General features: G+C 38.5%; 2 protein-coding genes and 1 long non-coding RNA gene across 5 annotated transcripts in view; 2 read left to right on the top strand and 1 right to left on the bottom strand.

Annotated features, from left to right (window-relative positions):
- Positions 1-1,788: 1,788 nt before the first annotated feature.
- Positions 1,789-11,955, top strand: LOC137293600 (arginine-hydroxylase NDUFAF5, mitochondrial-like). Of its 2 annotated transcripts, XM_067824240.1 has the most exons (11): positions 1,789-2,173; positions 3,204-3,244; positions 3,437-3,548; positions 4,681-4,787; positions 5,005-5,044; positions 5,490-5,600; positions 6,021-6,107; positions 6,688-6,748; positions 7,495-7,578; positions 9,340-9,419; positions 10,543-11,955. In XM_067824240.1, exons 1-11 carry the CDS (start codon positions 1,943-1,945, stop codon positions 10,714-10,716), a joined length of 1,128 nt encoding a protein of 375 aa, XP_067680341.1. In that variant the 5' UTR covers positions 1,789-1,942; the 3' UTR covers positions 10,717-11,955. The 2 variants fall into 2 exon arrangements, with proteins under 2 accessions (XP_067680341.1, XP_067680340.1); XM_067824239.1 differs by lacking the exon at positions 5,490-5,600 and having other exon boundaries at positions 1,858-2,173.
- LOC137293599 (threonine aspartase 1-like) overlaps positions 11,410-22,840 on the bottom strand; it is a 73,367-nt gene continuing 61,936 nt past the window's right edge. Inside the window, exons 8-13 of one of the 2 annotated variants that reach the window (XM_067824237.1) lie at positions 22,537-22,659; positions 16,429-16,507; positions 15,825-15,938; positions 15,110-15,196; positions 13,804-13,877; positions 11,410-12,963 (exon numbers count right to left, since the gene is read on the bottom strand). In XM_067824237.1, coding sequence (XP_067680338.1) covers positions 12,886-12,963; positions 13,804-13,877; positions 15,110-15,196; positions 15,825-15,938; positions 16,429-16,507; positions 22,537-22,659 — 555 coding nt within the window. In that variant the 3' untranslated portion in view covers positions 11,410-12,885. The remainder of the gene's footprint in view (positions 12,964-13,803; positions 13,878-15,109; positions 15,197-15,824; positions 15,939-16,428; positions 16,508-22,536; positions 22,660-22,840) is intronic. The other variant, XM_067824238.1, reaches the window with a different exon arrangement.
- The window catches only part of LOC137293602 (uncharacterized), a 35,827-nt gene continuing 31,306 nt past the window's right edge, over positions 18,320-22,840 (top strand). Inside the window, exon 1 of the long non-coding RNA XR_010957489.1 lies at positions 18,320-18,393. This is a non-coding gene — a long non-coding RNA (uncharacterized lncRNA). The remainder of the gene's footprint in view (positions 18,394-22,840) is intronic.

The raw sequence follows: 22,840 nt of genomic DNA on the forward strand, positions 1-22,840 counted from the left end.
AGACATTCACAAAAGCTGCTTTAGAACAGTGCCGATCATCCCTACAGGTATTTAATCAGTTGACCCAAAACTGAAATGTGCAAGTGCTATGTCTCTTAGGTATGTCATTATTCAATAAAATGTATTTTTCAGAAATCCCGTGACTATTTTGTTATTTCTCCACTTCATCATTGGAAAAAGTGGTTCATAGCGCCACTGGGACATGATTTTAATTTTATCAAGAAAGGTCGATTTAATGGGGAAGAAAGCATAGTGATGCAGGTTTCACATGACCTACATGTACACACTGGCATTGTGATGACAGTTTCTAGCCAAATACATTCAGGAAACGAACCATCGAACTTAGCTGGGACGGTTGATTTGAACTGTGGTGGGAATGTTTCCGGCGAGGGTTCATTTCGTAACAATCATCTGAAACTCTACATTATATTTGCATATTACTGAGTACGGCCTGTCACCTGCATATTGATCCAGTGATTTAATTAACATCAGAAAGTGGATAGGTGGGTACAACCTTACAGTTCGAGGCGATTACGATAAACAGTAAAATTTTAATTTATGATAATTTTTTTTGTTTTATTCCAGCATACTAGATACTCAATTACATGGGTATCGGTCGTGAGAATGTATTACAGGCTTAAGTACAAAGAGCAAAGAGATGGACATTGGTAATGTAAGGTTGTAAATCTATGGCTGTACTAGAATTGCTTACATAAAACTTCATGGTTATCAGCCAATGGTATCTAATAACAGATATAGTTTATCTGATTGTTAAAGATACAAATTCGAGAAAGGCACAATTGGCTATAGGCTAATAGCAGTACCAGAAGGCCAATAGAATACACAATCAGAAGCAAGTTGTCTGATTAGAAGTCAAAGGATGTTTAGAAAAGACAAAAATTGAAGAGTGGCCAAAAATTGCCACTCCATGACTATAAGCAAGTGAACTATCATATCAGATGGGTATTATCCAACTATAGGTGTATACACATATTTGACCTGCAAAGATTGGAGAGTTCTTTCTGAAACGTGTATGGCTATCAGCTAATAGTAAATCAGAAGTACATGTGATTTGCCTGAATAAAACTCTACAGCCCTTGAGTCCAAAGGCGATATGATAAGAAGATTAACATCATCAGGTACTTTGCATGATGACGGGGCCAGAACAATGCCTGAAACGTTGCATTCAAAAATAAAAAGAAGACAATACCCAGAACTTTTCTCTATGCACATGGTCTTCATTAAATAGCATGTTCTATACTGGACAAAATTAGTTAGGGATATATGTAAAATTTGAAATATGAATAATGATCTATCTACTCATTGATACACTGATAAAATATCAATAATAAAAACACCAATATCCCTAACTTATAACTTACTAACTTTTTTCCATGCAACTGATAAGCAGATTCTTAAAACTCTTTATTCGTAGATCTAATCTTTGAAGATACTCTTTGATTCATTATAAAATGTTACCTGTTTCACACCAATTGTTTCATCTCACAAAGCTATCGTAGCGCAGCGATTGTCGTACCTCCTACACCGTAACATAGATTTACGACAGTCGTAGCGATACGATTGTTTTGTTGAACGGGTCTCACAAACTATCTCCATTCCACTCATATTCACCCCACATGTATGATATAAGAGTCACTATATATAATATGTTATCAGTTATACCAGTTAATAACCACTAACAAAACGTTATGCACCGTTTCATAAGGAACACCCCCACACCCCCCACACCCACCGTGTAAACTAAGGGAGACAATTTTAGCACTCTTCAGTTCTTTGAGGTATGTTTAGTGTCAACTTCCTTTTGTCGATGTAGATGCCATTTCGACTCATATTTTACCCGTTTCTTACTTTGTTTTACACCCGTCAGACATGATTGCTGAATTATAACGTTCATCAGATAACAGAATAGAAATACTTCACAATGCATCTCAGTAGAGCTACATCGCTGTCGTCACAAACCTGGTGTCAAGTCGCTCATGCTCGTTCTTCATGGAAATTATGGCGGTCGTTGTTCAACGGTGCATCTTGCAGAGGGATAGCTGGACAGTCTGATAGTCCTATGAATGTTTTTGACAGGAAAGCGAAACGCATACAGAAAAACAGAACGGCTTTGATGAAAGATTATCAAGTATACGAGTATTTGAAAGAGGAGGTTCGTGTCATCTGTGATATCTGTCAATAACAGCAATACAACATTGGCCTCACAGTGACAATAGCAATTCTTAATGACATCGACATATGATTATATTCCTAAGTATGGAAAAACGTAAACATGTGCTGGGGTTTTATTTGGCATGCTGGTCAAACCCATGTAAATCTGTGAGATTGAGAGTGCAAAAGTTTAAAAGTTGCAAAATGGGGTAAGAGTTCCGCCCGTGCTCCCACCCCTATCAAAAGCCAAAATTACAAACTGACATGCATATGTCACCCTAAATATACATTCAATAAATTAGAACAGGTATAAATAACAAGCAGTGAACTTATTTCAGTGTTGGAATATTCCACTGTGGAAGGTGGAAATATTTTAAGTGAAAAGATGAGGGTATGAGCGGAACTCTTTCCATATTGTTTGTAATATAAGTAGTGCAGTGAAGTCACACTGAAAACTGTTCATCTGTGCCATTTCAATATTTTCCAAGATAACACAAATTGAGCATGTTTTCAATTACTGGATCTGTTCTTGGTTTATGTTATTATTCATCGTCATCTTGTTATGCCCATTGCTCAGATAGTATATGACCCGTGAAGGTCCCGGGGTAGAATAGGCCTTCAGCAACCCATGCTTGCCATAAAAGGTGACTGTGCTTGTCATAAGAGGCGACTAACGGGATCGGGTGGTCAGACTAGCTGACTTGGTTGACACATGTCATCGGTTCCCAACTGCACAGATCGATGCTCATGTTGTTGATCACTGGATTGTCTGGTCCAGACTCGATTATGTACAGACCGTCGCCATATAGCTGGAATATTGCTGAGTGCAGCGTAAAACTAAACTCACTCACTCACTCACTCAGATAGTATATATCAATCAACCAAAGAAGAGTAAGAATCAACTCTGAAATGTCATGTTTAGCAAGTACATTAGGTGATATGAAAACAAACATCTTTGACACATGTTCATCACTTCTAAATGACCTTCAAAGAACTTCAAGACACAACTTGCCTGCATTTTACATTTGCAGATTGGATACAGAGTTGCTGACAGAATCTGCGATGTTAAAAGGTAAAGTAGCAACTGCAAATAGGCTTAAGACTAATGATGTGGTAATACAACACAATATACAACAAATAACCGGTTAACATGGGATACTTATGAATTCTTGGCTATTCTGTCATATTACACCAGGATTTTGTCTAAAGACACTAAGATAGCAAACATGTCTGATTGTGTTGAATTTTCATTGTTTTTCAACAGAAAGTTTGGTGTTGCTGTTGATCTTGGTTGTGGCAGAGGTCATGTCTCCAAGCACATCTACAGTGACATGGTTGGGACATTATATCAGTGCGACATGGCAGACAGGGTACTGGTAGGTAGATACTAACTTAAACCTGTGCATGATAAAACAGACCAATTCCCAGCAAGTAGTTAGTGTTTGAAATTAGGAATGATAGTCCAGGGTACCCTGTAATTGCTCAAGTCAGTGCTAGATTCATATACTGGCATCTCTTGATTTGTAACTCTAGTGTAAGGATCATTTGGTTGTGAGTTTGAATCCAAGGCATTAACCACTAGTTTGTTAGACCCAGGCTGTTGTGATATTGCTGGAATATTGTAACATAAACTGTAATATTTACAATAAAATAGTTACATGGTGATTTGAAAGGTCTACAGGTCTGTAAGACCCTTGTAAATTCGATATTTCCTGAGGCGCAGTTGAAGGAAATACAGAATTTACAGGGGTCTTAAAGTACTGTACACTCTTCCAGAACACTGTGTGACAAATTTATTACCCTAAGATCTTTTAAATAAGCTTATCTTCAGATAACAACATTCAACCTTCGGGAGAATGAGACGCAAAATGTTTTGCCATGACATTTCCTGTATGGTCCCAAAGGGAGATAACGTGGGATGACTCAGTTTACGATAAAATTGATCGAATTTGATGTTTTTTCAAATGAAAAGTGAAATACAGAGAAAGTTTAGTTTTTTCAGTATGTGCATTGACACAAACAAGTAAAAAGTTGCGGCAACAATTTTATTGCCCTGTTCAATCTTATAATTGAATACACGACTCTCAAATTTTGAAGCAATCAGCTGTTTGGCAGCCACACTCCATCTACAGTCAAGGTCATTCGTACAACCCATGTAGTATGTTATGAGAGAGATAAGGGGGGTGTACGATTCGTACACCCAGGCAAATCTGCCTACATGGTTTTGTATGCTTTGGCTATTAACCAATCAGAATTGTTGCAAATTTATCTTAAGGGTAATAATGTTCTCTACGTGCTAATACTGAATATCACTAAAAGGAGTAAGGTAAACTTATAACACTGAGCATCAATTGGGAACTTTGTGGTATTCTGTTGAGTGAAGAGGAGGGAGGATTTTATCAGTAATTTGATAAAATCACTTAGGTTTGCCACAAAACATGTTTAAAGTTTATGAGTGAGCATAAAGTATGAATGTCGCTCTATGTATTTAGTGTTTTCTCATTACAGATGCAAAGTGCATTATCTCCAGAGGTGCCCACCCACCGAATTATTGCTGATGAAGAATATTTTCCTTTCAAAGATGATTCTCTTGACCTTGTTGTCAGCAGTCTCAGGTATGTTATTGTTGTCAGACAACCTGAGTGTTAGGTTTTCATGTCTTGTGTCCAGCAACAAAATGTCATTCACACACTCTCTGTATCAATGATGGATTAGGAAATTCAAAAGGTACACTTTCATCTCGTTGATTCATCATATTCCATATGCTTCTGTTTCCTATCTGGTAAATACAGGACATGGTGGTGATGCTTTTGTTCATTTTTGGTGTTCTAGCCTTCACTGGGTGAATGACCTACCAGGATGCTTTAGGCAGGTTTGTACATTTGCTGTAAACTTGATCACAGATTCAGTCTAAGGGTTCTACAGTTTTGAGAAAAATGAAAATGTAGATTTCCTCTGTGTTATTCCTCACTTTGCCATTCTTGCACTGATCCTGTTTCGGTGATGTTAGATAATGCAACAGTCTGTTACGAGATATCATAAACCAGTTCTCATTTAAATGTGAGCAATGTTCATATCTCAATGCTTAATACAGTTCACAAAAATGTATGCCTAAATGATAAGAAAATAGTACATACAACTTCTTCCTCATTTTCCTGTTGCATATAATTTTAATTTGTGTAGAGAAATATGCAGTTTCTGGTATCTTGAGTTGGTAAAAAGTTGCAATTTTATCAGTTGAAGCTGAAAAGAGATTTTCAGTACTGGTTTTCTCTTGGTTGTCTGGATTCCTGTATACATGCACTTGTCCTGTGTAGGTTCACAATGCACTGAAGGATGATGGGGTGTTTATTGGCAGCATGTTTGGAGGCGACACTCTGTTTGAATTGAGAGTATCCCTGCAGCTGGCAGAAACAGAACGGGAAGGGGTAAATATCACCACCCTGCATGACTAGAGAGAGGGTTGTTATGTCACCTGTCTGAATCAATCAAATATGATGAAAGGTGTACTTTCCAGTTTGTAATAACAAATTTAAAAAAAAGAAGTATATAAATTGCAAGTGCAGTGGCACTTGATTGTGGTCACTTGAAGTGGTAGACTTTTGACCCCTGTCAAATCATGGCATGATCCCATTGGCAGAGCCAAATGGGGGTTCCGGGGGTTCGAACCTGTACTTGAATCTTTTCCCCCATAGCTTCTTTTGAAAATTCCTGGATCCACAAAAGTACCTGTAAACTCACTTTAGAATAAAGAAATTATGGATCATAATTCTGAAAGACATATTCTTAATTACAGTGAACTTGACTATACAAAACATCATGTTAAATATATGACTTATTTCTTTCAGGGTTTTGCCCCTCACATCTCTCCTTTCACTGATGTAAGAGACCTAGGCAACCTACTGACAAGATCTGGCTACACCATGTTAACTATCGTATGTACTGGGAGATGCAGGGGAAGACATTCTTGTGTGATTGTGTGTGTGTATGCAAAACATCTAATGCCAAGCCTTTATTAACATCCTGGAATCATCTATGATCCTTCATGTTACAGTAACTTACAGTTTCACTTCCTGATATTTCATCTCTTTGTGCACAGGAATTTCAACTCCAGTCGTTAACAAATAAAAAGTTCTCAGTGTGCCGTAGGCTTAGCTAAAAACAGTGTGATACTGTATACAGTGGAGTCTTTTTTGGTTTTATTGGTTTAAATTTAACAAAATGGGTCTGCTTATTTCATTCAGGATCTGTAGATTTTATGACCTGCAGGCGGCAGCAGGCACTGATGACAAACTGGTAAATTAAAGTATAGCCAACACTGCTTTGAACTGAAACTTTCTTGACGAACGAAAAGCATCTTTTTTGTGCTTTGTTGCATCAAATTCAATACATAATAGGTCTAAATTATTTCCAAAACATTAACAAATTTAACATTACCTTGACTTAGTCCAGCTTCATGATGCCTTGAGGAGGTCACGTTATTGTTATTTATTTCATGCCTATTTATGATGGCAGGACACAGACGAACTTGTAGTGAACTACCCATCCATGTACGAACTTATGCAAGATCTCAAAGGTGAGATAACAGTCCAGAAATTGATTGAAGTGTAAGTTGAGGGTAATGTGGTGTATTATTGAGAGGAAGGTTTGGTGTAGTGGTGTGGAGAAGTGTGTTAAAGCTATGAAAAGATGGTACTTCTTATTACCCTTCCTGTGCTATGTAATCATATGAGTGAGTTTAGTTTTACACCACACTCAGCAAATATTCCAGCTATATGGTGGTGGTCTGTAAATAAACAAGCCTGGACCAGACAATCCAGTGATCAACAGCATGAGCACCAATCTGTGCAATTGGGAACCAATGACATGTGTCAACCAAGTCAGCAAGCCTGACCACCCAATCCTGGTAGTCGCCTCTTACGACAAGCAGGGCCACCTTTTATGACAAGCAATGGTTGCTTAAGGCCTATTCTACCCCGATCCTTCACGGTTCGCTATGTAATCAAGGAATGAAACAAGGACTTGTTGGCCTAGTGTCTACATGCAAGTGAGTTTACGTTTGCACCTCATTCGGCAATATTCCAGCTATATGGTGGCAGTCTGTACGTAATCAAGTCAATATGCATTGTCTTGAGTAGGGTAGTTAAACTGCAGGATTTCATCTTAGTGGCTATCATCATAGTCTACTGCTATGTATCATTACAAGCAATCACATACAAGCATGCATCCAAGTGGCCTTATAGGTGTAACAATATGGAATCCAAGTTAAAACCCATTTCACCTTGCCTGTTGGATGATGTATGACCATGTTCTCTCTTCCAGGTATGGGAGAGAACAACTGCTCTTGGAACAGGAAGTTATTGCTGCACCGCGGCACTACCAAAGCAGCAGCTGATATATATAAAGGTGAGTATTGGTTCTTGAAGAAGATCTTGCTTATGGACTTGGGAATAATGAGAGGTGGCTGTGTTACGCTGTCATGTGTATTGTGGCAGCCTTTTGATAATCTGGTCTTTGATGGGCGTGCTAGTAGTGGTACACATGTATTACACTGGACAGCTACTTACCATAATGTGGCATTTTAAAAGTTAGAAAGTACAATATAGACAATGGATTATAAAGAACCTTCCATACTGGATTAGAACCCTAACCCCAAATCTCTCAAAATAATCCTTCTTATTAAAATAAATGACCAAAACTTATAAGATATGGTGGAAGATGTCCGGTGTAATGCATTCTTACTACTGGACTGGGGTGACAGAATGGGCATGGAACCATTGATGAATGATAAATACCCTGTTAGAACACTTAGTCCTTCTTATAAGTAATGTGGGTTAGTTTGGGGTGATGGGTAGCCTAGGGGTTAAAGCGTTTGCTCGTCATGCCTAGCCGTGATACTGCTGGAATATTGCTAAATGCGATGCAAAACCGAACTTGATCGCTTCCTATAAATCCACAGGTCAACCAAGTCGCTTAAAGATCACTTATTTACGGATTTTTTGTGTGTATTTTAAAAGTATAGTAGAAGGGATGGGGCTTCTAAATCACCCCCGTATAAGTCATATAATCATCAATAACGTGAATCTAGACCCCTTTTTCACAAACTCCGAAAGAATGTGCACCACCATCTTTCTTAATTCTCACTTGGGGGACTGTGGCTACAAACGGACCCTCTTTTACTGTTTTTTATTCTTTCTAATCTTACTAATCTTTCTCTTTCAGCTGGTATTTAGACATTTGCTCATACACCAACCCACAGCGAGCAGGCTTGCCTGCTGTGGACTTGTGTGAGACGGGTTGTGTGAGGGGAACCCCCACACCCCCCACTATAGAGATTGAAACACATAAGTAGTAGAAGGGATGGGGCGTTCTAAATCACCATGGCATGAGCCATTGAAGTTAAAAAGGATTTTTTAGATACCAAAATCACTTTATGTGAAAGCAGACGGTTAGTGCCTGTTCTTTTGGGTCTAGATTCACGTTATTGATGATGATATGGCTTATACGGTGGTGATTTAGAAGCCCCATCCCTTCTACTACTAGTATATCATATTTATTTGCTGTGCAAGACTTGACACAAGCGGGGCCTCATTTATTGTGTCTCAGCATCAGACTTTTATGTTTTTCCAACACGTTTGCAGTCCTTAGTGCCATAGAATAGATTACTGTGGTTACATATGTTTTGGTCTGATGAGTGAGTGAGTGAGTGAGTGAGTGAGTGAGTGAGTGAGTGAGTGAGTGAGTGAGTTTATTTTTACTCTGCACTCAGCAATATTCCAGCTATATGGCTGCAGTCTGTAAATAATTGAGTCTGGACCAGACAATCCAGTGATCAACAACATGAGCATCGATCTGTGCAACTGGGAACCGATGACATGTGTCAACGTCAGTGAGTCTGACCACCCGATCCTGTTAGTTGCCTCTCACGACAAGCATAGTCGCCTTTTATGGCAAGCATGGGTTGCTGAAGGTTTGGTCTGATGAGCACACATTGAAATAACAACAATCATGATCATTTCAAACTAGCTTGAAAGCATTTTTCTATGGGCTGGTTGGCTGGATTCTCTTTTTTTTTGTTATTTTTCATAACCGAATCTGATTATCATAAAGAACCTGTCAGAACACATCTGTGACATAATTTCAGATCATATTTTCCATATATTGCAGAAATGCATGGAAATGAAGACGGGGTACCTGCAACATTTCAAATAATATACTTCATTGGTTGGAAACCAGATAAATCACAGGTAAGCCATTAAAGATTATTTTGATTTGAAACTAGAAATGAACTGAAACCAAAAATTAAGTGTTTACCTCACCATGCAACTTCTAAGTTTTTGATATATACTTTACAAGAAACTAATCATGTCATCAGTTCAAATTTCATCATTGCTATATTGAAAGTTCTTGATTTGAAATTCATAAGGTCATTGTGCTACATGTTATCAAAGCTGTTCCATTGAGCAATTACTGATTGAAATTGAATTTTCTGCCGTCTTATCATCCTTGGGGTGCCTCCATGGTGTAGTGGTTACAGTGTGCGCCCAGAGAGCAGAACATTGCAGGTTTGATTCCCAGCTGTGTCATACCATAAGACATTCAAATATGGTACTTGCTTGGCATTAATTGGTACAACAAGGACTGGTTGGTTCAGAGTCATTATAATGTTTTTGTGTTGGGGCATACATGCTTAACTGCGGCATGGTATCTCAGTGAGCTAGCACAATAAGACCCGCTCAAGTCACGGCGAGTACAAGCAGCCACACATACACATACATGCATATTGCTATATGAGTGAAACATTCTTAAGCACAATGTTAAACCCCATTTCACCTCGTACTGTCGTTCACCTTGGTAATCTTAACAATTGTACACATTTCTGCTGCAGTGAATTATTATGACATTGATATTCTTAAGTTTGCATTGAATAAGGTTTAAAGGTTACTTAGATGGATAAATGAGGGCATGACAGGCATCTAGATATGAAGTGCCACATGATGTGACCATGTCACTGTGAAAGTTCTCTTACACCAGAGTTGAAAATGAATAGTTTCATCCCCACAATATTTGCTCCTGAGGAAGAAACTGATCTTGGTGTCCAAATATATACATGATATGTGATATACACAGTCCATATGAGAGTGAAGGTGCATAATTTATATGTTTTAATCTAAACTGACCCCTGAAGGTCCAGGTTAGAATATTGATTTTCAGTAACCCATGCTTGTCGTAAGAGGTGACTAATGGGATCGGATGGTCAGGCTTGCTGACTTGGTTGACACACGTAAAACTACACTCAGTTACTCTCTTTAAACTATACTCCCTTATTTTATATCCATTGACCCTGTGGACATTTTGTGTATATTGCAGCCTGAGGCAGCCAGGAGGGGATCAGGTCAGGTGTCCTTGAAAGACCTTGATCAGTTGGATAAGCTCACCAAGGACTTCCATGATGCCAAGGACCGCTATGATAAGGATAGGCTGGACGAGATAGCTGAACAATTGCAGAATAGAACTAAACCTGACAAAGATGACAAGAAATAAAGAAGATGTTTGTCCATGTCCAAGGAACTGAAGACGATATTGTTCTCAGAAATGAGGAAGACAGTGTCCTCAAAAGGTGAAAAGGACATTGTCCTCAAGTAGTGAAGAAGACATTGACCTTAAGTAGTGAAGAAAACATTGTCCTCAGGAAATAGAGGAAACATTGTTCTCATTGTTGATGCTCATTTTTAAGATCACCTGGTCTATAACCGATCCCAATGATCTCCAATGTGTGGTGGTTGGAAGAGATGACCAAATCAATGAGATAGCTAGTTGGGTGACTTTGCTGATTGGGTGTCATCGACCCTGACAGTGTGTGGATTGTGGTTAACAACATAATCAATATCAGTCACTACATCATCTAGTCTAGACGTATTTATTTACAGGCCTCTTTCATGTTCTTTGAATATTGCTGAGTGAGGTATTCACACACTTGAGAACGGCAAAATGATGAATATCTTGAGACGAACTACTGTGCTTGGGGCCATCAGGACATCACAGCCTACATTATGACTGTGAGATTGAAAACTTCCTAATGGTACAGTCAGGCCGCGTTAATCCGGACACTTCTGTTTTTCATAAAAAATGTTCGGATAGTGAAACGTACGGACTACTGAAATGAACTTTTATGAACACCACTACAGTAGAGTTACTTCCCTTTGACATGGCAATACAAAAACATACGAACGTACACAAATTTCAAAAGACTTTATTACAGTTTGTAGACATAACAACTTGAATATTCATATAACAAGACCCGTGAAGGTCACGGTGTAGAATAGGCCTTCAGCATCCCATGCGTGCCATAAAAGGCGGCTATGCGTGTCGAAAGAGGCAACTAATGGGATCGGGTGGTCAGGCTTGCTGACTTGGTTGACACATGACATTGGTTCCCATTTGTGCAGATTGATGCTCATGTTGTTGATCACTGGATTGTCTGGTCCAGACCCGATTATTTACAGACGGCCACCATATAGCTGGAATATTGCTGAGTGCAGCGTAAAACTAAACTCACCCAATTGCGCAGATTGATGCTCATGTTGTTGATCACTGGATTGTCGGGTCCAGACACGATTACTTACAGACCGCCACCATATAGCTGGAATATTGCTGAGTGCGGCGTAAAACTCACTCACTCCAGTGAGCAAATGTACCTTGTATCTACATTGATGAATCTTCATGTCCTTGTAGACCCTTTTGTCCTGTTGAAAGCCTCATTAAATAAACATATGAAAACTGGTTGTGTATATTGTTTATATTGAGAGCATTTTATGTTGAAAACATTTGATGATTAGTTAAATTGTATACATAGTGGTGATCTGTGTATAATCAAGTCTGGACTAGACGATCCAGTGATCAACAGCATGAGCATAGACCATTGCGATAGGATGACATGGGTCAACAACCAAGTCAGCGAACCTGACCGCCCTATCTCACTAGTCGCCTCTCATGACAAGCATAGTCGCCTTTTATGGCAAGCATGGGTTGCTGCGAACCAGTCCTAACTCAGATCTTCATTGGTACCTCTATATAAACCACAAGCAACAATTAAAACTTGCTTTAAACATAATATGTAGGACACCTGAATTGTTTCAGCTTTTAATCAAAACATTTCAATAAAAACTACAAACAAGTGATGAAAAATATTTATTTCTGCTTGCCCATCACATGTTCAGAAAGTTCCCAGTGTAATCCTGTTGTGGATATATTGTGTTGAGACAGCACTATACCCATAAATCCTGCTGAAAGTCTGGTACGCATTTCTAGTTTAGCCCTCCACACAATTAGGCAGGAAAATTTGGGCATTGTTGGCAGATGAAGTGGTGTTATATAGAATGACTTTATTCCCCTTCAGAGAACATGTGGTTGGTGGTCTAGAATATGTATTAATGTGTTAGCTCATCTCACCAAAGACCCGTAATCCAGCTCCCCATATGGATACAGTGTGTGAAGCCCATTTCTGGAGTACCTCAAAATAGTATTGCCGGAATATTGCTAAAAGAGATATAAAGCCTCATATACACACTCACTCACTCACTCACTCACTCGCTCAACAGGTGGATTAACATGATACATGTATATGATTATCGTTCTGCTTCTGGATGTGGGTTCATGTGATGTAATATCACAGGTAGATGCTTGTACAATTAAATCATTCACCTGGATTGGTCACAATTTAAAATTCTTCCCCTCCATTGCAAAAGATTTTCCAGGTAGTGATGAATCAGGAAGACGAGATATAAAAGTCTGAAAATATACAAAAAACATGTTCAAGAGGCTTTGCCCACTTCATAATATCAGACCTAAATACATCCAAACGGTGACTGTCTGAACCGATCGTTGCCCCTTTAACTAGGAGGTCATGATATAGCAATGGTATTTGTTAAACCACCACAATAGCCAGGGTATGAAACTCCCAAAAATTTCATCCAGATCACTGATTAGATGTAAAACTTGCTAGCCCTGGCTAAAACCTACCTGCCCACAAAATATCTTCATATACAATGCACGTGTGTACATTTTAACCTGACCATCGGGCAGGTGAATTTGAGAACCTGAAAGTCTGTGTTGAGAACATCTGTCCTGGGAGGTAAGGCAGGCAGGTATTTTGAATGCTGCTATAAGCCAGCCAATATGGATGTCACTCAGTGGACATGGCTACACGTCACACCCTAGGACTAGCTTTCATCTTCTAAATTGAATTGTTTTTAAATTACCAATAAATTGGTAAAACAAATTAAGTAAAAAGCCACGAGCATGATGAGAATGACCATGCTTGACCTATGAAATAATAGCATGTAAACCTACTAGTATCTGTTTCTGATGAGCTCAGTTATAAACTGTTGTAGCTTAGAAAACAGGCAGCATTGATTGAGATTTGGGATTTGTTTTCAGAGAGAGAAATTTCCATCTGTCAAACTTTCCAATAGTCACAAATGGAAGGGTGAGGTGGCCCTGAGTTTAAACTCCCAATGGGTATGATTTCTGGAAATTACTCTTTGAATATATTACTTTAATGAATTGAACATTGCAAGAAGTAGCAGGTAAACTTTCTTCTTGGAGTTATGGCATCTTCAACATGCTCACCGTTGGCCTGTCGTGTGTCTCCAGCTGATAGCCTATGCACATGCTGTCCGTAGTATGAGCCCACAGAACTTCAGCTGTAACATCAACAATATGACTATCACCCAAAAAACCCCAAAATTTACCGATGGAAATATTTGATGCACTGATATATATATTCTGTATAGTGAAAGAGTGTTGATATATAGTGAGTGTGTGAGTTTGATTTTATGACACTTTTCGCAATATTCCGGCAATATCATGGTGTGGGACACCAGAAATGTGCTTCACACATTATACCCTTGTGGGGAATCAAACCCAGACCTTTGACGTGATGAACCAGTCCTTTAACGACTAGGCTACCCCACAGCCCCTGTATTAATACATAAAAAAGGAATTTCCAAATTGAAAAATATTTACTCTCTTATTTAGTCACTGAGTGTTTTGATATCAATTTAATTTGTTACACTGTACATAGGATGTTCTGGGATGGGATGCCATGCATAACATGTTGTGCTGTGATTAGAGATGTCTCTTGCCTTATCAACATGTTCTGAGATCAATTACAGACTTTCAGCAAATCCTTGCCCAAATAGTTATATGACTTGTGTCATTAAACTAACATGTAATAATATAACCAGTGTATGAAATAAGGCCTGTCCGACTGCTTGAGACGGGTTCCATGTCTGATGGATGGTCTAAATTTACAGCTGGCCAGCATGATTATTTTGTAAAAGCTTTGGATATTCCATGCATCTGGGTAAATTCACCAGATCCAGGTCTGGTTAAATCCATTTTGGACTGGTAACATTTTGGCTTCATTCATTCACTGATATCTCATACACTGATCTGAGTGACATTTGTGACAGCTCATTCTTAACACTCATATGTCTCTAACATATATGGTGGGCTTATGAAGTGAAAACCTGGGATAGAATTATAGAATCCATGCTTGTTGTAAGAAGCAACTAACAGGAACGGGTTATCAGGCCTACTGATTTGGTTGACACATGTCATTGTGTCCCAAGTGCATGTTGATGTTCATGCTGTTGATCACTGGTTTGTCTGGTCCAGACTCAACTATTGAGAGACCACAGCAACATAGCTTTAATATTGCTGAGTGTGGTGTTTAACAACAAACCAACCAAAATGATCACTGGTTTGTCTGGTCCTGACCTGATTATTTAGAGACCGCTGATTTATAGATGGAATGTTGCTGAGTGTGGTGTTCAACAATAAACCAACCAAAACCAGTAGTTGACTAGTGAAGACTATACCATGTGTCTGACACTACCAGGATATAAGTGTAATGCACACTGTGCTATAGTACCTTCTCTGAAACCATCATCATCTGAGAGATGCTTCAACACCAGCACACCACCATGTTTGTCCTCCACACCAGACAGGAACTCTGATTCTGAAAAATGGAGAACAGCCACGTAGGTGAACGCTTATATCTAACTTATTACAAGATACTTTTGACAAACAAAACACAGTTCTAGGGGATTGAAGTTTGAAATATTTAAAAGTTATTTCACATGACTACTCCAGTATGCTCATTGCATTTATTTATGATCCTCTTTCTTATCAAAAGTGAGTGAGTTGACAAATATGCTGCAATATTCCAACAGTGTCATGATGGGGGACACCAGAAAAGGCAGGGGGACACCAGAAAAGGCAGGGCTCCAAGTAATGTTTCAACATCATGAATATGCATTCCTTATGTTTTCAGTTCATATATATGCACCACAACACTGCCACTCTTGTGTAAACATGTCAATATAACAATACTTTTCTCAGATAAATATGTCTACATGATTCTAAGACCATGCACCATTGCTGTGCTGCGTATCCGCTATGTTTTCTACATTATTTCCTATCATATTATGCATATTTGTTTGTATCCATACACATGCTGAAAGGCCCTTATCTGGAGCCCTGCAGAAAGGGCTTCACACATTGTACTCATCTGAGGAATCACACTCAAGTGAGTATGTTCACCAAGATGCTAATTTGCCACCATTATGATAAGTGACCTGTTGTACCTAGAAAGTTGTTCTTGAATGTGGAACTGACTGCTAAACTGGCATTTGGTTCCTTCTGCACATTGTCTGCGCACATCTTGGCTAGGAAGGTCTTGATCAGATGTTCACCACCGCCTGCAACAGAGATCAGTGTGGCTTACATATCTCAACAGGGTGGCAGAACATACATACAAATTAGTATCTATTTTACAGGCTTTTCAAAGGGTAACCTCATACGTAAGGTCTCATTACACAAAGTGATATACAGTAAGTGCAGCCATGTCAGTTTTCACATTATGAGCAGCCATGTTGCATGGATATTGGTAATGTCTGTAAGGAAAGAATCAAGCTCACAATATGCATCCATATTGGGCAATGAACCTAGCTATTGGTTACTTTTTGTTTTAACCACTGTAATATATACAACTTTGAGATCAACTGACTATTTGACTCCGCAAGAGATCATCCCCATTCCATTACAGAGTTAAGCATAATTTACATTCCCTCAAACACTGAATTCCACACCACAACAAAACATCATGCTGCAGTCCCTCATATTGTCAGGTGTCCTGTAACCATCATGTCTACAGCCCTAGCTCTAGCTCTTACAGATGGGTAAATTTACCTGAGGAGACCACAGCAACACCTGGTTTCCCATTACAGCAGCCATTGTGAGCCCAGGATCCAACACCATAATGAGCTGCCTGTCGGGGCAAGACAACAGCATTGAACACATCATTGGACAGTGATTGATTGACTGACTGAGTTTAGTTTTACGATGATTTTAGTCATATTTGAGCACGGCAGAGGATACCAGAAATGGGCTTCACACATTGCGCCCATGTCGGGAATTGAACCCGGGTCTTCAGCGTGACGACTGAATGCTTTAACCACTAGGCCACCCCCACTGCTCCAGTTTGTTTCAGAGAATTGTTGGGATGGGTTATTCTTTTGCACTGAGGTTCCATACAAAACACTATTACAGGAATATCAAGATATCATAATATTCCAGGAATTAGTTAATTGGGATGAATATATGATTCTACTGGATGCCTATATGCCATGATTGCTTGATGCCAGATATGAACAATGAACAATAACAGAAACAGAAAGCTAAAAATCAGCAGAAATTGAATGCATGATTTAGTGTAGACCTTAAATATTGAATGTAACTGAAACTAATAAACATAGAAAATTGGACCTCAACTCTGATTAACTACTCAATATTAGAAGTTAAATACTGACATGCAGTAACCTTACTTGAGGTGTTATTGCCACAAACATGATAAAATATTGCGTTATACTTTGATTTGTAATACATGACAACTGCTTCTAAAATATGTTTAATAAGCCATTGCGCGAATGGCTGACAAATCAGCATCTAAAATGGTATATATGTAACACCTCAAAATAGCCCCTACATATTGCTCAAAAATAATTCACACAGAAAATAAATGTGTCAGAAATTCTATCCAAATGTCCAATGAAAACAAACACAATGTTTCAGCACATTCAACACATGCTAAACTTATGACATTAACTGCAGTGCGGACAAAACAGTTTCTTTTACTGTAAAATCCCCATGGCTTTCCAGGGTTATAATACTTCTGTAGCTTTAGCCCTTAACATATGCATACAGGGATTCAAATATGCTTATACAAAGTCAGCTACAAGCCACTGTAACCCAGACACCACTAACCCGTGAAAATTGTGGTTAGAAATGTCTTTAGCAACCCTTTCTATTTATCAGAGGCAACTAATGGGATAAGTTGGTAGATCTGCTGACAGGGTCGACACATCATCATATCCCAACTGTATAGATCGATGTGCTTGCTGTTGATCACTGGATTGGATGGATGTTAAATGGTGTGGTGTGGTGTGGTGTGTGTGTGGTGTGTGTGTGGTGTGTGTGTGGTGTGGTGTGTGTGTGGTGTGGTGTGTGTGTGGTGTGGTGTGTGTGTGGTGTGTGTGTGGTGTGGTGTGTGTGTGGTGTGTGTGTGGTATGTGTTAAACAACATACAGAAACCACCATATAAGACTATGTAAGACTACACTCTTTTTCCACAAATATGCAGTGTCAAAAGATTCAGATCATATCAACTTTTTAACTTTCAATACAAAACAACCTTTTAGATGAAACAATCTGAACACCATATTTGGTGTGATGGGGTTAGCATGAGACAGAAAATTACTTTAAACTTCTGCTTGTTCAGGACACAATGAACAGAAATGATGCAGAAATCAGGACACAAGTAATGACAGAAGTTTGCCGACTTGCTAATTAAGAGATCATGCCTGATTAGAAAGTGACAAGCAACAGCCATTAAAACAGGAAATCCTGAAACAATGTTGACCAGACTGATAGTGTTTCTCTTGCCATGAGTATGTAAGGTTGCTGCAGGAACAGGTTCAAGCTGTATTTAGTCTGCAGAAGGAGACCAATCAATACACAGCCTTTTAGCTTGATTGAATGACACGAGAAGATTACATGGCAGCAATTTGAGGCTACAGGACCTCACACACGGCAGAGACTCGTTACAGGACAGGGACTTGTCCCAGGTAGCTTCAGTCTGGATCCCTGGCGCCTCAGGTAAGTGCTATCTTGGGATGTGACATCACATCAAAAGGTGAGGTGGGAAATTGGAAAAAGGAAAGATGTGTTGGTGGGAAGATGGATCGATTTTGATATGGATTAGTGGGTGACGATGGTTAGAATAAGTTTTGTGCTTTTTTTGGAAAGGGTTTTGTTGTAAAAAAGGCACAAAATAGTAAAAAAGAGAAGCTGTTAAGTTGTAAATGTTTGGAAGAGTCAGTAGGAGAAGAGTTTTATGTGTATAAGTTGGTTAAATATTTTTGAAGGGTCAATAGGAGAAGAGTTTCATGTGTAAAAGTTGGGTAAATAGTTTGGAAGGGTCAATAGGAGAAGCGTTTTATGTGTATAAGTTGGGTAAATAGTTTGGAAGTGTCCATAGGAGAAGAGTTTCATGTGTAAAAGCTGGGTAAATAGTTTGGAAGGGTCAACAGGAATAGTGCTATATTCTTAACAATGGGGTAAGTTTTTTGATATATTTTGTTGACATGGTAGATATGTAAAAGGAGGGGGTTAAATAGTGTGAAGGGGTCAATAAGAAAAGTGCTAAATGTGAAAAAATGGACACAAGAGGATGCATGTTATATGTGTAAAAGTGGATAAATAGTTTGGAAGGGTAAATAGAAGCATTTTATGTGTATAAGTTAGGTAAATAGTTTGGGAGGAGAAGAGTTGTATGTGTAAATGTGGGATAAATAGTTTGGAAGGGTCAACTGAAAAAGTGTTAGATGTGTGAAAAGGTAAATAGGTAGAAGGAAAAAGTGCTAAACGTGGTAATGTGGGTTTAATAGTTTGAAAGGTTAATGGGATAAGCATTTTATGTGTAAATGTGAGGTAAATATATTGGAAAAGTGCTATATATAGAAAAGTAGGGTATATAAAAGTAGGGTAGGTAGTTTAGAAGGAATAATATTACAAGTGTTAGATGGGGTAAATAGTTTGAATGGGTCAGTAGGAAAAGAGACGATGGGTTTTTATGAGTGAAGCTTATTTGTTTTATTAAACAGTAGAGAAAATGATTCTGAATGGATACTGACGATGCCAGGGATTTGATTAATCATAAAGTGTAGTAAATAATTTGGTAGAGTCACGGAGTGATCTAATGTGTGAATTGAGTATTAGTGAGTTCCACAGTATTCCAGCAATATCATTGCAGAGGACACCAGAAATGGGCTTCATGCAGTCTGTAGAAAGGGGCAATCAGAAGGTTACACTTTCATCAAACTTCATTTTTCTGCTGGCAAGAAAAATAACAACTGCTTCATGTGAACCAACCAGAGAAAATGAGTTTTTCAGTGAAGATGTAAAATTTTCAATTAAACCTCACAAGACATTAAAATATCACATGTAACAATCAGCTGATTAGTTTACTTAGCATGTTTCCATTCATGCTTCACTATGTTTTATGCAGTGCGCAACATGATGAAACATGTGGATGTTTAAAAGAATGGGAGAGCTGCTGCACCATTCTCATTTCAGAAATAGGAAATTTGTGTTACTTCATTTTCTTCTCTCATTAGTGGATTCAAATCAAAATGGTTTGTCACATTTCACTCATTCATTCAAAGCAATCCTCAACAAAACCATAAAAGGATACTCAGAAGGTAAACATCACCGGTTATTTCAGCATCACTGCTATACTAAACCTGCCAAAATTACAGAGAAATTTTATCTGACATTATGTAACTGCTGAGCTGAGCTCAAGAGCCACACCCTTTAGCCAGTGCATGGTGATGGATATTTGTGGATCGGGCAACAAACACAGCAGTATGTTTACATGCATCTCAGACATGTAACACAAAACACTGTTATGTTCAGAGAGTGTGAAGCCATGCACGCCCATGAAGGTTACAACATATCCCTTTTAAGTGATTTGCCAATCATTGGTTCTACTCTATATATTCACTTGTATTACACTTGAGCTTGGTTCTACACTGCTTCAGGCAGAGCCTCAGCAATAGTATGGAGACCAAGAATGGACAGACACAAATGTCTTTGTCAAAGACATTCAAATATGGGATTTCTGATAAAATTTCTAACTGAGAATTTGCTGCTAATCAATCTTTAAAACACTGGAAAAAATAAGAATTGTAGGTTTAATTGCATATCAACATTCAAAATAAATCCTTTTTTTTCATTGGAATGACAGTTTTGTAATTCAAAATCAAATTTAAAGAAGAGTATGTAAAGATTAATCAATGAGCTATAAGTAATATCAGGTCTCAGTAAATGATCTATGGAAGAGGGCGGTTTTTACTGATCTGTCAAAATACTGGTGGTAAAAATAGTGTCATGCTGTTGTCAGTTACGTCAATAGATTGGTGTCAGGGAGGAGTGAGTTTAGTTTTGCACCACACTCAGCACTAGTCCAGCTTTTTGGCAGTGGTCTGTAAATAATCGGGTTTGGACCAGACAATCCAGTGATCAACAGTATGAACATTTATCTATGCATTTGGGAACCTATGACATGTCCACCAAGTCAGCAAGCATGACCACCCAATCCCATCAATCACCTCTTATGACATGCATGGGCTACTGAAGACCAATTTTAACCTTTCAGTCCATAGTTCTCAATCAGAATAATTAAATGAGTTCACATAATATCTCACCTGCAGAACTTGAATGAGGAAGTAAAAGTCAACTTCAAGTGATTTGTTATTATAAATATCAATGACCAATCTTCAGGTTCCTTTTAGTATGGTTTTATGCCACTTATAGCAATATTCCAGCAATATCAAAACAAGGGACACCAAGAAAATCTAACCACCAAGATGGCTGTGAAATATGTGTGTGAATGAGTGAATGAGTTTTGTCTTACATTGCTTCTAGCAATATTCCAGCAATATCAAAGCAGGGGACACCAGTAAAATCTAACCACCAAGATGGCTGTGAAATATGTGTGTGAATGAGTGAATGAGTTTTGTTTTACATTGCTTCTTGCAATATTCCAGCAATATCACAGCAGGGGACACCAGAAACAGGCTTCACACACTGTAACCATGTGGGGAATTGAACCTGGGTCTTCATCGTGATGAGCAAACGCTTTAACCTTTATGCTACCATACCACCCCATGGAGCACTTAACATCAGTGATGATATCATGTGTAAAAAGAAAAAGCATGCCCTGACCTACCAGTAACTATTGACACCTAAAAAATTTGATTAAAAATTCAAAGGCTGATGCATAAACAATGCAGTGGTACTCCTGCCCAGCGTCCCAAATGATCCCCATCCTGGAGGCCCCACATTGGTTGTTATTGGCAGTGTCAAATATTTGCAGGCCCTTGTGGCCTTCAGTAAATTATCTGTTATTTGTTATTGTTATTTTTTAAAATCTTTTCCATATTTTTTGTTATTAATGTTTGAGAACCAGCCATGATTTATCAGATATCATGTTTTTTTCCTGGTATTTCAATGCTTTGCGCAGAGGAATGGCAACATTAGTTTTTATTAAAATACAAATTTCTCTCTGTGCCAATTTTGTAGAAACAGTGCGAAACTGTGTACAGTGTAAGAGCATGGATTCTGCTACACATTAGAAAAGAAAAATATTGTTTCATAGTTCCATTTTGCGAATGGAGGTGGGGGGTGGGGGGTGGGGGGTGGGGGGCTTAATATTTCTGGTGTAACTGACTTGGCAAAGATCAATGCTACTAGAAATCCTTTCAAAACATCTTTGCATGATATCAATATTTTAGAAGATCTGCTTCCATTACATGTATGACACTTTAAAACTAATGAAGCATTGTGAAAATAACCAGCATTGTGCTGAACACATTACAACTGGCATTTACAAACAATATTTCATTATCCAATATTACTGAAATTGCCTTTTCTAAGAAAATTGAACACAGGGCAAAGACACTCACATCACATAATGACTAATCAAGAAATACATCAAAATGATCATTTTAATATGGCTGTGATAGTGGTTATTTAGAAAATTAGTTGTGTAGTTTTAGCTTCTTGGCTTCAGTGTCTTGGCTTTCAAGTACTCGTTGAAACACATTATAAATGGTCCGCTTGGGCAGTGAAGTTAATCCTTTCATTACAGGGTAGGTACTTGCACTAGAATTTCCATTGATACATCTTGACAAGAATAAAAATCACAGACAGACTGATAGTCTCTTGTGTGTTACTAACCGGTCCCATCCTGCCTGTATGCTTCATCCAGATCCCTCCACTTGAGCAGCCGGCGGCCATGTTGCCGTGCCCATCAACACATACACAGCCCACTGTGTCCTGGACACCACTACCCTCGCCACACTGAAACACATCCACTGAAAGATGAACACTGTGGACCATAGGTTTTAAATGTTAAATGAATTACCACAAATCTAAAAACATAATGTTTATTCACTTTGTCAGTGTTCTGCAAAGAAATACATCACTGGCAGTATTGTATAACACTGCTGTAAGGGTTTTCATGATGGTTCTTACACTGTTA

This window comes from Haliotis asinina, chromosome 8 (assembly GCF_037392515.1).
Source record: "Haliotis asinina isolate JCU_RB_2024 chromosome 8, JCU_Hal_asi_v2, whole genome shotgun sequence".
Lineage (NCBI taxonomy): Eukaryota > Metazoa > Mollusca > Gastropoda > Lepetellida > Haliotidae > Haliotis > Haliotis asinina.